The following is a 16,654-nucleotide window of genomic DNA, read 5'->3' on the forward strand; positions in this document are numbered from 1 at the left end:
ATATTACACTTAAGTATGTGAGCAGATAGAATGCTTTATTAGAAATAGAGAATAAATCCAGCTATTTGCTTTTTAAATTATGACTCCTTCTTGTTTTTCCATCAAATACAATAAGCAGGTAGGAATGTTTTATCTATTCAAATAATGGAAGAAAATCCTCAAGGTAAAATATAAGTTAATCATTGCTGTCAAGTGGTCTAAATAAATGTTACTCAAAGTGTCATCTGTATGTTGAGTGCCAGTTTGCAAATTGTTTATTACTTCTCTGCAATGAAATGAGTACAAATATTGAAAGCAGGTTGACAGAGCACTTAATATCTGTTTAATCTAGCAATAAAAAAATGGGAACTTGAATTTTTTATGTCTTTGAAGTTTTTCCATTTCATTTTTCTTATAACTCGTTTTTAAAGTATCACTGCATAATACATTTATAATTTAAATAAAAGGAGAGGAAGACTTGTTGAAGCAACAATTTATTTGGGTGATGTTTTGATGATTTATTCTATATTTATGTTTGGGAAGATTTTTCTAAACTCTGAAGTGAATATTAATTCAATGTAGAGCTAGAAAATATGACATCATAAGAACAAAAGGCGTATAAAGACAGAGCTTCTATGTCTTAACATTTCCTTTTGTGTCCACAGGACAAGCACATCATGGACAGGTTTCCTATATCTCTCCACCAATTCACCTTGACTCTGAGCTGGAAAGACCCCCTATTAGAGGTGAGTTCTTCCCTATTTAAAAAAAAAGAAACAATAGTTTCATCAACGATCAACATTCTTTGATGAGGTTCAGTAATTAAAGACAGTTAGTTATAAATATGTATTTTGTACTGCAGTGATTGTTTTAAAAAGCAGGGATTAAAAAAATAAAGTGTGTGAGTAGTCTGGGAACAGAGAGTCTTTCTTATATTTGAAAGTGTGAGCTATTGTTCTGGGGAATACTTGTAAGCCAAAATATAACCAGAATACAGCAGCTTCATAAAACAGGGATCCATAGTTATTCAACTAATGGTGGACAAGTTGAGATCACTAGATAACATTACTTTTCTTTTTTTCCATTATCCTATCTTTCACATTATAATATCTTGATCAAAAGCATAATGACACATTTACTTTTAGAAATTGTCATTTTATTGTGATTCCATTTAAAAGTTATTTTATTGTTACTAAAATCACTTAGTTTTAAAATTAAATTATGTATTTTCAAATTCGTGCCACTTGATGTTTTAGTTAAAGCTTTGTTGAATAGTCATACAAAATGAAAATCCAAAGGTTAGAATTAAATGATTCAAAATACAAGTAGAGACGCCTGGCATGGTGGTGCATGCCTGTAATCCCAGCAACCTGGAATGGTGAAAGGAGGGCCACAAATTCAAAGCCAGCTTCAGCAATTTAACAATGCCATGTCTCAAAATAAAAAAATAAAAAGGTCTGGAGATGTGGCTCATTGGTTAAGTGCCCCTGGCTTCAATCCCCAGTACTAAAGAAAAACACAATTTGAAAATTATTTTTTGTGCTTTTAAAAAAGCACTTATCCGGCTGGGCACAGCATCACATGCTTGTAATCCCATAGGCTCGGGAGGCTGAGGATGAGGGTCACAAATTCAAAACTAGCCTCAGCAACTTAATAAGCCCTATTCACTTAGTGAAACTGTCTCAAAATAAAAAGTAAAAGTGGGCTGGAGATGTGACTCAGTGGTTAAGTGTCCTGGGTTCAATCCCTGATAAAGAAAGAAAGAAAGAAAAGAAAGAATGAAGCACTTATCTATGGTTTTCAGAATGTTTCATAAAAAATGTTTCATAAAAAGAGATCAAAGCAGATTTTGTTTGTTTGTTTTCTGCAGTACTGGTATGGAACCCAAGGACACTCTACCTCTGAGCTATGCTCCCAGCCCTATTATTTTTTTGAGACAGGGTCTTACTAAACTGCCCAAGCTGGTCTCCTTCTCGAAAATTCTCCTGCTCTGCCTTCAAAACAGCTGGGATTACAGGTGTGTGCCACTGTGCCTGGCTCAAAAAAACTAATGATTTTTAAACATGTCCTCAAATTTTATAAATACCAGTTATCCCAAGGTCACTTTTTGGTTTTAGCTAATGCAGCACTTTTTTTTTTTTTTAAATATCACTTACCTGATTAAAAAAAAATTAGATCTGATTATTTTTTAGCATGTTTTATGTCCAGGCTTTTTACCTCTTGTCTAATAAATTTCTGCCAGCTTGTCAAGGCACTACTGTATTATCAGTTCCTCAGAAGGGAGGAGCTCTGTGCCTCTGTCTCTAAATGCCCCTGTGCTTCCCTCCATTATAACTAAGGCATTGTATTTGATAGAGCAGCATGCATGTTTCCTCTCTTATCTGTATGCTCCTGGAGGGCAGAGGGTACCATAATTATTATTTCTGTCCAGCCATTGGTCTATGCTTGACACATATTGGCAACTCATCCAGTGATTTCTGTCCAAATGACTAACAGTCTAGATTTTGAAAAATGTATTTATGTTTTTTAAGAGAAAAAGGAGGCAGGGATGAAAAAGGAATCCCACAGAAAGGAAACAGAATGAACCAAAACATGGATATATGAAATTGTGTGGTATTTCTAAGGTAGTATGCTGGAGCAATTCTACAGAGAAAAAAAATGGAATAATGTAATTAAGACTATGAAAGTTTCTGTATTCTTTACTAAGGAGTTTGGGAAAAAAGAACCATGAAGTACTTTTGGGTGTTTCCCCCCAAGTCAATGATGTGTTACATCATAACATTTCAGTTCTTCATATAAAGAAAACATCTCTGATGTTCCTATGAATAGTGATCTGATAAGCGAAGAAATTAGCAGAGGAAGCTTATCCAGCAGTTCAGACAGACGATAATGGGGCAACTAGGAATGTGTTTCTGACCATGAAGTAATTATTGGTAAACATGGAATTGTGTTTTTGAGTTTGGCACAGTGGTGCAGCCTTTTAGTCTCAGCTACTCAGGAGGCTGAAGCAGGAGGATTGCAAGTTCAAGGAGAAACTTTGCAAATGAGGCAAGATTGTGTCTCAAAAATAAAAAGGTCTGGGGATGTAGCTCAGTGATAGAGTACCCCTGAGTTCAGTTCCCAGTACCACAAAATAAAGCAACAACAACAACTCTATTTTGAAAATGAATGATGTGTGTGTATATATATGCAGAGTAACACAACATTACCTTCTTTCTTTTCATGTTCTATAATCCATGAATCATTTGGGGTTTATTCTGTATGTCACCATCCCACCTTTTCTCATTTTCACTGTAATTTTTTATGGAAATGTATTATATGCTAGTGCTGCATTTATTTATCATAATGTGTTTCTTTTTGACATTGAGCATTTGAATTATGTCCAGTAATGTCTTACTAACCATAAGGAAAATGTAGTAGCAACTTACACAATACCCTTAAATAAAATGTATTCTCTACAGTTGCAAAGTAGCTGTTGTATATAAATTCAGTGGCACTTACCCACTAATGAGTAAATTTGAGAGATTCTGTTCTTTAAATCTAATGTGATCATACATGGTATTTGGTCACATAATTTATGCTTGTGATAACTTTATGTGCATTCTTCAATTTACAGATTTTATTACTGAATAGAGGTGTAAATTCCAATAGTTTACTAGTGCATTAATGTCACAATACATTACAAGGTAATTAACCAGAGCTGCCACTATAAATAGAAAAATAGTCACAGCCTTCACTATAAACTACTTAATAAAAATAAGGTCCTGAATCAGCATTCACCATTATAGTAATTTTTCTTGACATATGTCCCATTAATCAGGACTTTAAAAAAAAAATAGCTTCATCTGGAAGTAGTGTTATTTTTTAGCCATTCATTATTAAAACAAGTTTGTTACACTTTTGTACTTATTTTAATGGGAATGGTTATATATTTCACTATGAAAATAAATTCTACATGTCTTTGAGACACATTTCCCACTTTATACAAGTGGAAATGAAGGAAACACTATTTTGGCTATTTTGTGGCAAATTGGTAAATAATTGCATTGTAATTCTTAGCAGGGCTCATTAAGTGTTGGAGTTCTCCAAGTCATGTGTCCCTCCAATTTTTCTTTCTTGCAGCCTTTATTTTGCCTCCTAACTATTCATATGCAAAATATCCTTCTCTAGAATTCTGTCTATATTACAGGCAGAACCACTCAAGAAAAGTGATTGCGTGGGACTTGGTGTAGAAGCTGAATCAGAGTCCTGAGCAGAGGCATACATTTTTGGGGATACAGACATAACCCATCAGACTCCCTTCGGTTGAATGTACCGTTTTTGCTTTTTCATTTGCTTGTGTCATTGTTTTCCTATACAACTTGGGGATGGCCTTGGCTGTCAATCATGGAACCCAACCTAGGAGTTCTTCAAATAGCTAGCAAGTAAAGTTGGATAAATTCATGTGAATTACAAAAAAAGATTAACTTCTAAAATGTCCTCCATTTATATTACTAAAGATGATATTTTGAATGTTTCGCTATATTGCATTTATTTTGTATAGTCTTTCTTTAGGTAGCATCTCAATAAGAAGTCTAATATTGAAATGTACTAGTTTGTACACTTGCTAATTTTGACAGTTACAATCTATACTCTGAGAAAAGAGCTCAAATATTGGCTCACATTTGAGAAAATTGCATCTATTTTTTTCCAGTTTTTTCTATAATAGACTGAGTAATATAAACATGGTTCAATTGGCACATAATCAGTGAACTAGAATAATGCCAAGCATTAAGTTTCATGTGCGAATTGAATTACATTCAGCAAATCCACACACTGAAAATATTTTTTAAAGTTCGAAATAAGCAGATGGTCCTGCCTGGTGCATCTACATTAAAAATAGACTGTAGCCAAGATTTAGCATCACAAATTAGAGATGTTAACACACAGTATCATCTAGTGAAATGTAAAAACATTTCAAATTGATTAAAGTAAAATAGGAATGTGACATCTGGCATTGTTATTCCAGAGTTTCTAGGCCCATTCTCTAATACTCTACAATGGGTGCTTTTCTAACTAATCTGGTTAGTATACACTATCTGGCAGAACATAAATTTCCTAGCTTTACCTATGCTTATCCCAAGAAAATGAAAATGAAGCTATCATATAAAGAATGCTCTGGTCATGGTACTTCAACACGCTTATCCTACACTTGTGAATGCCTAACAATTATTTTTTGATAGGAGGGTATCATGTAAAGTATGCTGTGCACATCTCTGAGATACAGAGAGTACAGCTTGCTATTTTAATGACAAACACAGCTTCATTTATTGTGTACCTTTTATCTAACCCTGTAAAAAACAAAATTTACTGCATATTGTCTCATGTAGTCCCAGAAGGATCTTATTTATTTAAACTTAATGATCAATCATGATCATATTTCTAGCATCAATCATAGTATCATAATACTATATAAACACTGATTGAATTTGGGTTGATTTAATTGAAATTACATTCTAAACATAATATTAAAATATACTCATCATTCAATATTGTCAGGCCTAACTTTGAAGGTTTTGTAAACCTATAACATACTTTCCAAATGTAAGTTGTTTTAAAATTAACATTAAGAATTTGAAACAAGTTATAGCACTCTTGTTGGCCCCTTGTGGAATATAATTTATATGCTGAGAATAATTATCCCAGAATGTAAAATGATCTGGTAGTTTTTCACTTTAGGATCAGATGACTTGTCCTTGTCAACTCTAAATGAGCCCCAGTAAGAAGAGGAGAAGAACTGGTTCAAAACCTCTTTCCACATTGGTTGATGCAATGGTATTTCTAGAACTCAGAGGACATTAAATAAAGGCTTGATACTGTCATGTGAACATCTCTTTCAGGTTCCATATGCCTCATGTTACCTCCAGGAATAATGGTCCTTGACTTAAATATGATTTTTCCCTGATGGAGTTATTGCTTATGGAAAGGGGAAGTCACCAGGATTAAGATGTCACTAGGTATCTATGATCTGATGCAGATTTCTGAGCTTAGCCTTGCCCCACATGGTACCCTTTGACTCCCTGTGCCTTTTCTCCTAGGTTTACTCTCTAGCTCAGCTCTTCTAAGACTGCTAGTAAGATTCCAGGACTTCTTTTCTTACTTTGCTTTTAGTTTCATTCAGAAAAGGAAGAGTATTGTTGCTTAATCTTGTTCTGAGATAAAATATTTAGCATTTTCTAAATATCATGAGTTTTTACAGAGAAGTATTGCTAATCAATAGAAATAATAACATTTATTATATAAATTAACTTTTTTTTTCTTTTATCATGGTACTGGGTTCAAATCCAGGGCTTCATGCATGCTTAGATGTGCATTTGCTGTACCTCTGAGCTACATTCCTAGCCTCTATATAGACTAGGTGTAAATAGTATGTTCATAATAAAACTAGTTCAGTTATCCTTTCACTTACACTTCCCAAAGACAGCCAGTCATATTATTCTCTAGGCTTTTTACAGACACCACCTTCTTGAATGACCTGTTGTGAATACTGGTCAATTGTTCCCAGCTCTAGTCCAAGAATTTCACATGGATTATTGTTTCGTTGATTTCCCAAATCCCAAGAAGCAGGTCATGTTATGATTATTATCATTATTATTTGTGTGACTGAGAAAGTAGAGAGGTTCTTTAAATTCATAAGGGTAAGAAACATCGGACCAGGATTCAAACCTAGGCACCTGTAAGAATCTGTTATACAGTGTGTCATCTTTCCAAAGGAACTGCAACTTCACTGTCAGTATTATACACTGAAACAAGTAGTTCTTAATGAGATATATTACTAGCAGAGTTTGAGGAAGTCTCCAGTGTAGTTTTGTTTTGTTTTGTTTTGTTTTATTGTTTGTTTTCTGAGAAATATCTTTCATGATCTCCATTATTCCTTAAGATATTATACATGTATCTTAACACTCATGTATTATTTACTACCCACAACAACTAACTTTTGTGTGCCTATTGTCTTCACCTACACAACAGAGTATCTTTTTTCTACTGCTACCCTGTTAACCTTTTACTGTTTTCATAAAAAGTTGTATTATTTCTCTCAAAATTGTATAAAATCATACTGCAAAAACAAGGTCAGTCATTGATTATGTAAATTGTATGAGATAATACTAAATATTATTATCTTTTATTTGTGATAAAATATCCTGTTTCAAAATATTTAAAGTTCTCTCCCCACAATGGCTAATGTTTATGTAATCACCCTAAATTAATTTCATACCTATGTAGTAAACACGAATTACCTTCCTGCCTGAAGCAGACAGCTGGCTGGGAGTTGTGTTGGCTGCTACCTGCAAAGCCTGAGAGAATGAAGAAGGCCTGCTTTGACTCCCCAGATGTAACTGCCACTCTCATTTCCACCTGATGAACACTCACAGCTGCAAAGTTCCAAATTATTTGGCATATTCGTGCAATTCGTGCATGTATGAGTACACACTCACACACACACACACACACCCCACCACCACCACTTGTGAAGAGAAGAATCTTCTTGACTATAACATTAACATCTTGACAATAGAGCTAGAAGATAGGGATGGAAAAAATTTGATCATTAAATTTTTAAATATGAAATTCTTTTCACTCTCAGAGTCAATTATCTGATATTAAGCTTCATCTTTTATACCTAGTGAGTATGGGAGAGAATATTACAGGTCCAACGTCCACCTACATATCACATTTAGGAGAATGAGGATCTTTTCTTCACAGTTGCTAAAGAGTGGATGCCCTTGTTTGGAAGACACTGACATTAGATAATATTTTTTTTTCACTTTCATGCCCCAGGCAGCATTTCCTACACACTTAGAGGCATTTGGGTCTCTTTGCTAGTTCTGCCTCTGGGTCCAGCAGTTATTTCAAATTCTTGAGAGTCCAACAAAAAGCAGTATCCCTTGCTGTTAATTTTAGGGTTCCTTGGATGGAGTCAAATGGAAGTACACAGCATGAATACCCATGCTTACAATTAATCCTGATACTATAATTTGCTAACTGTGTGACCATGGACAAATCCCAAAGCCACAGTAGTTCATATTCTCTAAAAGCTCTCTTTCCCAAGCTTAAGTATTAATTATCAAATATAACAGTGCCTTGTGACTTGTAGAATGCTGTATAAACATTAGTTAATATAATTTAGCAGCAATACTCTTGTTCTTCTCTAAAATTTGTTATGTCTCATCAATAGAAAGATCAAGAACAGTACCCAACAGAGTTTTCAATGTTTTTATCTTCCTTAAATTCTAGCAGCTTAATTAGGATACAATTTCAATCTTATTTTTTAATTATTTTCCTTGTGAATGGTTGTAAACTAAAAGTCCCAACAATGTATCAGCTTATTATAGTCTAAAACAAAACTGTATATCAACTTTTCTCTGAGCTATCCTGAAAGATTCCAACTTATATTCATAATTCAACAAGCAATTTTTAAATACAGTTATGTATTATACACTGGTTAGAATCTTATATTAGTAGGTAAGGACTCCTATAAAAAGTCCCTTACAGGTTGAGGCTATGGCTTACTGGTAGAATGCTTTCCTCAAAGGTGTGAGGCCCTGGGTTTGACCCTCAGCAATCCATAAAATATGGTGGATATAACAGTGAGTTGTTACTGAATATTAGAAAATGTGAATATAAAAATATCCCAAATCTTTCTTGGTTATGGAGATAATTGTGTGATAGGACTTGGGGGAATACAGACAGAACTGAGGAACCATATTACTCTTTCTCCAGTCTATCTGAGCCATATGCTTATTAAATAATCAAATGGAATCTTCCAACAAATTCTTTTCAAATGTGTGCAGTTTAATTAGATCAAATTAATTTTTGATGTGACTGCATTATAATAAATACCTACTATATGCAGTATATTCTTCTGAGCAGAGCCAGTAAAGTACAAGAGAAGAGAGATTTTTGCCCTTGTTGACTTTACCTTGTAGCAGGGAAGTGAACCATAAATAAGTTGTTGATTAAAAGATCAAGATTTCAGATAGATCATTATCATAGTTATAAAAGAGATATAAGGTGGGTGGATGTTATGAAAGAGCTATGCCATTAACTTAAACCAGATACCTTTGTGTCTTTCCACAGTCTCAGAATTTATTGGATGTCAATAAATTCACAGGTATTTTGTTTTCATCTTTTGGAACTCACTGAGTACTTGTGGGTCACTGAGTAGTCAAAACTGGCAATCATAGATTCTTTTATTTCAGTCTCAATTACTTATATCTGTAACACTTAAGTTACACATAACACTTTACCCAGTGATGTAGATAGGTTACAGAAAGTCTAAGAACGGGTTAAGGTAGCCAGAATTTTAGAAGGCTGCACTGAGAGCAAAGGCAGAAAGCAGATACAAATCCAAGAGTCATTTCAGGTAGTCAGATCAGAAGAGGAACCAGCAGAAGAACTTGTTCAGGTTGCAGTGCTTTTATAGCCATGAACTTATTTAGGCCTGGGTCTAAAAGGCAGGTAGTTTTGAAGTGGGCCAACTCAAGCAGGGAGATCCAGCTGATCTAAGGCTGGACAGAGACTGGGAGGTTTGTGGCCTGTTCACCCTGTTCACCCTCTCCCCTTTGATGGGTTCAGGAGAGAGGATTACATGTGGTCTGTTTGTCAAGCTCATAGACTGTTTTTGTTGTTGTTGTTGTTTTTTGGATATGGATTTGATATACCCATGTGTCCATGAGCTTCTGATTTAATTCAGTAAGTTCATAGGTGGTCATTGTTTATTAGCACAATTATTTTATTTATCATTTTATGTCTTAGAATTATGCTGTACAGCTGGGGATTATTATTTCTTTCAATAATGCTACGTCTCCAAAATCTGGTGGTTATCTATGTGCCTAGACAAGTCACTAAGTCTTTCTGCCTTAAGCCCTTGAATGCAAAATGGAATAGCTCAGGGTAAACTGTTTTTTATAAAATGGAATAGCTCAAGGCTAGGCACAGCCTAAACGCTGTTGTTTCATTCATCACAGAGTAACTCAGAGTTGGGCACAGCCTATTTCCCAAAGCTGTCAAGTCACTCTGGAGAGGTGACTACTGAACCGAAATAAGAAAGTGAATTGGCCATAATTAAACTTGAAGGATAGCATGTACAGGGGCCCTGAAGTACAAATCCATGCTGTGTTAATTCATTTGTTCACAAAGCAAATAGTAGTTAGGGCCTCATATTTTCCTGGATTGAGCAGTTTACAAGTCTATCAAGGCTTTATTGTCATGGAGCATATACTCTAGACAGAGCAGGAAAAGTATAAATTTTAAAAAAAGGCACCAAATAAATGGATAAAATAATGTCTAGAACATAGCAAAAAGAGAGATCTGAACCATTTGCTGATCCTGAAGAGCCTTCCAGGACATGAAAGGAGTTGGGGTTTTATTTTAAGAGCTGTGAGTATCCCTGAAGGGTTTTTACACAGAGTACTACATAATCTGATTTCGATTTTTAAAAGATGACTCCAGCTACAGGGTGGAAAATGGCCTAGAGGGAAGCAAATCCAATCATATTGGCGTGGCCTTTCCTTAAAATTTCATTTACAGAATTCCCTCCTGCCACTTCAGTTCTCTGAAGATTCTCTTTCCTTCTTTCTCCTCCATTTTCCACATTAGTTACTGGCCTCTGGGTAATGTGTGACTTCTTTTCTCTGGTCCAGTTGTAGCAGAAGAGTTTGGAAACTGGCAAATTCAAATTGTAGGACTAAGTGCTGAGCCCTTTAGAAGCAGTGCCTGGGGAAACACATGGCTGGATTCCAGTAAATGTCCTAGGGTTACAGTTTCTGCAGAGAATAACAGCATTGTTTAACCAATTAAAACACTGCATTTGCTGACCCCACAAGGGTCAGGTTCTCATGCGAGGCAAGAATATGGAATATTGATCCTGTAAAAGCAAGAATGATGATAGATTCAAGGATGGTGGATTTTGAGGCTCTGTGAACTTTTTTTTTTTGTGTGTGTGTGTGTGTGTGCAGGTTAGCCTGCATTGCCTCGAAAACTAGGTGAGGAGACAGTTTGAACAATTGATGGAATGTGAACCAGAAAGAAACAGGAAAGAATTATAACCCCAGTTATTCTAGGTCCTTGTATACTAAGCACAGCAATTCTAATATCCTGTACATATTAGGAAATCACAAAGAATCTCACACACAGAAGGTCTTGATGCAACTATTTTGCATAGAAAATGTTGACTCCAATGCTAAGTGGGGGTAGATTGGGAGCTCAGAGAATTAGTAGGTTGTTTCATGAAAGGCTATTGAGAGTACAAACTGAATCACAGAAACAATGAAACAGAGAAGACTTGGTAGATTCATAGACACTGTAACTTAGGCATAACAGGACTGGCGATTGTTTAGATATGTTGACAGATAAATATAATTCCTTGACTTCTGACTTTAGATAATTTGGGTGGATATTGGCGCTGTTCTGGAAGACTGGCAATTCGTGTGCACATGATTCCCTCAGTATGAATTCTTTGAAAGTACATGTAACATGACATATGACTGGAAATTGTTTCCTTTCAGTCTGTTGGAGATGTAAAAAATAATTTCAGGAGTGTCTGAGACCTTTAGCCTTTTCTAAGTAATTGAATTGGCCCTTCGGTCATCAGATGGTTAGTTATCCCAAGATGTAATTTATTTAGAAATGTATGACTACTGGATTTATGTGATACTGGATCTGATGAAGATCTTCCCTACAACCTGAAAGGCATGCCTGCCAGGCTTTATTTAGGTTTTAATGAGTGAATAAATGAAACCAAAGCGACAGAGTAAGAACCACCTCTGGTCACCAAATGGTCCATGTCTTTTCTCTGTTTCAGTATTGTGAACAATTGTACTTCTTTATTTCAAATCTGTTTGTTCATTTGAGAGAAGCACCTCCGGGCATACTTGTTTGTTTGTTTGTTAGATAAAACCATTCTTGAAGAGAGAACACAGAGCACACAGACTGCACTACAAGCATATAAAAGCTCGGATACCAGATGGAAAATGTCTTAGCCTTGTACTTCTGATTTCCTAAACTTAAAAAAAAAATGAGCAAACATTCAAGTTTTGCTTCTGTTGTATTCCTCTATTATATAACAACCTGATGTTGGTATCTTAGAGAAAATTAGTTTTTAAAATCGAATCCTCAGAGTTTTTAAATTACCCCACCCCAACAGAATCTGTGGTATTATTTTTCTTTATAAAATCTACCCAGTTAAAATATTTTCCAATGAGTTTGAATGCATATGAACTACTGCTCTAGAGGATTTCTTAATTGAGTACCTCATTTTGCACTTTATTGAAATGTGTACTTTGAAAACATTGGTGAAATTTGCCATTTCCCACCTGGCATTCGCAGCAGCTGCAGCCTGGGCCATTTACAATGGCCTACACTCAGGCAGCACTAATCTAAAGCAAATGCCATATTAAAAGCTACCTCGCTGCCCCTTCTTCTGGTAAACGTATGTAAGGTAAAAGTAAGGGCATAATATTTTATTTACACTCAGCTATTTTTCTTTTTCCCTTCTTCCCTTTCCATTCCTATCACTCTGAAAACCATTTCTAGTGGTCATGCTCTTAACTGAAATATTTATAGGAAAAAGATTTGTTTTCAATGAGCAGATGGGCCAGTCCTAAGACAAGCTGCTATATTAATAAACATGTGTGGTGCTTTATCAGCACAGGAGCCCATTTTGACATTTCTTCTGGATGATTTGTACAGCCTATCACTATCACACCTGGTGCAGGGACAATAAATGGGCACTTAATAGTCAAGCAGTGTGTGAACACCTTCCATTATAACTTCATTATGTCAGATGTAATCATCTATTACTGAATGTCAGGCACTTAATTTATGATCAGTTGCCCTATGGAATTAGTGGCCATACAAATGAATAGTCCATTCATGTCAGTTTCACTGTAAATTTCCTTTTTCTAATACCAGCCCCCTTTTAAACACATGGAATTTATTTGATATCCGTTGGGATATTAAAATATAAGATGTTTTGTTTTATATTTGTAAAATTTGAGAAAAGGGCAAAATGTGAATAACCTATGACATGAAAGTCCACACTCAATTATGCTGATACACATGTCTATATACATAAAAAGTACAATTCTCTATTTTTCATTGTTAAAGAACTGCAGCTTGGGTTTGATAAAGTTGCAATGTTTTTGGGAAAACTAAAACAAACCAAAATGTCTCCCTAGGGATACCATACACTTAAAACTTAGGGGTACGTTTCATGTTGTGGTTTTTTTTTATTTTATTTTTTTGAATTTTTTAATATTTATTTCTTTGTTTTCGGTGGACACAACATCTTTGTTTGTATGTGGTGCTGAGGATCGAACCCGGGCCACACGCATGCCAGGTGAGCACGCTGCTACTGCTTGAGCCACATCCCCAGCCCACATCATGTTGTGTTTTTAACACCTCTTTAAAAAAAGGACTTCTTAGTTGGACAACACAAACAAGTTAGTTAACAATGGCATTATCAAATGATATGTACAAAAAAGATACTGAGGAGCTGGGGCTGTAGCTCAGTGTTAGAGCGCCTGCCTTGCACATGCGAGGCACTGGATTCAGTCCTCAGCACCACATCAAAATAAATAAATAAAGATATTGTGTCCATCTACAACTAAGAAAATAAAAAGAAAAAGAAGATATTGAAAGGAGAAGTGTGGGTTTGTGAGAGAGGAACTGAGGGGAATCAGAAGAGAGCCAGAGGATGAGTACTTTGTAGGCTTTAAGAACTAGCACTCCTTGCTGGCATCTGCAAAAACTTCTGTCTCTTTTCTTTAAACTTAAGAACACACATTCAGAACCTCTCCATGTGTATTTTTAAGATCACATTTACAGTAATCTCTTCAGCCCTTATGAAGACTCCTGTCCATAAAAAAGAACTTTTAAAAAATGTCTAAATTGCTCTGCAGTGAGACCTTAGTACTGGGATAATAAAACCAATGACATGGGAGAAAAAAAAATCTCAAAGGCTACCTAGCAATCAATAAAATTGTTGGACAAAGCAGATGAGGAAGAAACTCATTACAAAACAGGGAAATAGTAACAAGCTGATGATACAGATCAATGGTATGAGAGTGAATTTACATTAGATACCAGGACCACACTAAAGTTTTCTAATGCTATTCAAAAGGCAAGAGCTACCAAAAAGGGAATTCTGTCTCATAATATTTATGACCTGGCTATCTTTTACCCAGTTCTAGCTTTAATTGTAATAAATGGTGGCACTTGCACCAGAAGCAAGGTGGCAAAAGATCATGAAGTTTTTTTGTAGGAGCTTTAGAAAAGAACTCATTCCTTTTGTAGAATATATCTTTATTTAGCTAAATAATGACACCAAGCTGATATAAGGAAAAGATGCTAAGTAGGAGATAAGTAAAACTCTAATACTATAAAAGAAAGTAATTACATTGTCTGGCTATTCTGATACAATTGTAATTGGCATGGACATAGCTGTCTCTCAATCCATCTCTCTATAGACACTAATAGTCAAGAGATACACTTGTCTCCACAATACCCTAGTGACATGAATGCTCATTAAGGAATCCAGGGTATAGAAGATCTTTTCATAACCAATTCAAATAATAATGTTAAGGTTTAGAAACTCATGCTGAGATGAGTTAGGGTGACTCTGGCTTAGGCTCCTCAGGAGTGCAAGGTTCCCAAAATAACTGATGAAGACAACTGTCACAGATCAGAATCCTTGCAAATATTACCAGAGGAAGGAGAACCCGGTAGCAGGGCTCTCAGCTAGCTGGCAAAAATATTTCTAAATCTTATAGAGTAAGCATCATATAGGCGGACTCTGAGCCAGTTCTAGCACTGGACAGCTGAGTACCTACTCTGTATCACCAGAGTTGTACTTGGCAGGGACCTCTGATAATTGATTCTATTTCCTTCATTGTTTTGAATGTATTTTTTCTCACTGCTTCATTGGATCTTCCACATCAAAACTTGTACTTGATCAACTGGAACCTTGTTGGAAAACCTGTTATATAATCACTTGACTGGTCCAAAATGGTTTTTCTCGGCTTTTTGACCATCAGGTTCACATAGAATCATTTATAACCCCTAAAGTGTCTATAAGCAAAGAACTAAAGGGGTTTTGTGTGCAAAATAAAACCAACCATCTGGAAATTAAAAGGAAAAAAATGTTTTTATTTCTTTATACTCAAATGTATTTTATTTTTTCTAGTCATATCAAAAGCAAATTACAAATAATGGCATATGACATACTTTTTAAGTGGTAGGAAAAATACGGACTACAATAAAATTTTATATAAAAATAAATAGCCCAATTCTTATAAGGGCATTCAGTTCATTTTGCATTAAAAATAAATGTGAAAAAGTGAGAGCCTTTGCCTTTTTGTTTCCAGCTACATTTATAGTCTTTAAAAGTCATATTAGAAAGTAGCCTCTAGTAATCGTACATGGAAATTGAATTTACCACTTCTTGAGGGACAAATCAAATTACAGAATATATATTCAAAAGTATTTTTAATTTTAAAATAAAAGAATATATTAATAAAAGAAAAATCTAAAAATGTATTTTTAAAAAATAACATGCTAGAAAAAGCATAATAGTAATTTGTAATAGAAATATGAAAGAAAGCTATGGTCTAATTATAATTTATTCAAAACTGTACTTTCACAATAAAAATACTACAAATAATGGTATTTACAAATCTTACCATGAATAGTAATTGTTCAATAAATGTTTATTGAATTTAGAAGAAAACTGAAATTCATCATCTGTTTTAGGCTATACAGCAACCAAATGTAAATTCTTTTCAGTTCTCCTAAGAAATAGAATAATTCCAAAATGAAAGCAGCTCTATTTTCATTGTAGGATATAACTATAATCATTATCTAATCAGATCCTGTAAGCTAGTTAGAATTTGAGAATAATAATTAGGATTATTTGTAGAAATTTGAGAAACATTTAAAGAAAAATCATATAACTTTTGAGAATTCACCCGTTTACTAATTTTAGTCTTATGTTTCAGATTAATTAATTGAATTAATCTCTTAATTTTTTCACTTAGGAAAACTATTCATTACATTGAGATTCCAAAATTCTATGATCTCAGAGAAAAACATCATATAACTAGGTTCATTTAAAACTGTATACACCTATCATTTTTACTGTCGAATATTTGCAATGAAAATCATCAAAATCTTGGAATCATAAAAATTTTAAAAATCAAGTGGAAATTTAAACATAGTGTTTTCTTCATAGAATCCACTGGAGTTTGCTTTTGTTTTTTTTTCTTTTTTTCCCCCTGTGATTCAAGAGTACCATATTAAATGATTGGTATTAGATTTTATAGTCTCATTTAATTTTACCATTAAAATTTGAATGCATTATGCTTAGGACATTATTATGCATTTCTAAACTCTATGAATCTGAAGTACCCACAATTTTAAATCAAGAGACAGACCTGTAAAACCCAAATGTCTTCCTTAATGCTAATATTTTTTCTTAAATAACAATGGCATTCATGAATACTTCTTATACTGCTTATTAACATTTTATTCTTAAATGGCTGTATTTACCATGAAACAAATTTACTTACATGGAACTTTTTATATGTTCTTGATTAGGAAAAATTGGTAAGTGATTTCTATTTATTTTGTTATGTAAAAT

At 34.4% G+C, this 16,654-nt stretch overlaps 1 protein-coding gene across 22 annotated transcripts in view; it reads left to right on the top strand.

The window, feature by feature from the left end:
• Adgrl3 (adhesion G protein-coupled receptor L3) overlaps window positions 1-16,654 on the top strand; it is a 785,567-nt gene that overhangs the window by 540,769 nt on the left and 228,144 nt on the right. For all 22 annotated transcript variants that reach the window (XM_058571494.1, XM_058571546.1, XM_058571073.1 and 19 more), the window contains one exon: window positions 645-725. In XM_058571494.1, the coding sequence (XP_058427477.1) occupies window positions 645-725 (81 nt within the window). The remainder of the gene's footprint in view (window positions 1-644; window positions 726-16,654) is intronic.

Source organism: Marmota monax, unplaced genomic scaffold (genome assembly GCF_021218885.2).
Source record: "Marmota monax isolate L192 unplaced genomic scaffold, Marmota_monax_Labrador192_F-V1.1 WCK01_AAM20220418_F8-fsc00025, whole genome shotgun sequence".
NCBI classification, from domain to species: domain Eukaryota; kingdom Metazoa; phylum Chordata; class Mammalia; order Rodentia; family Sciuridae; genus Marmota; species Marmota monax.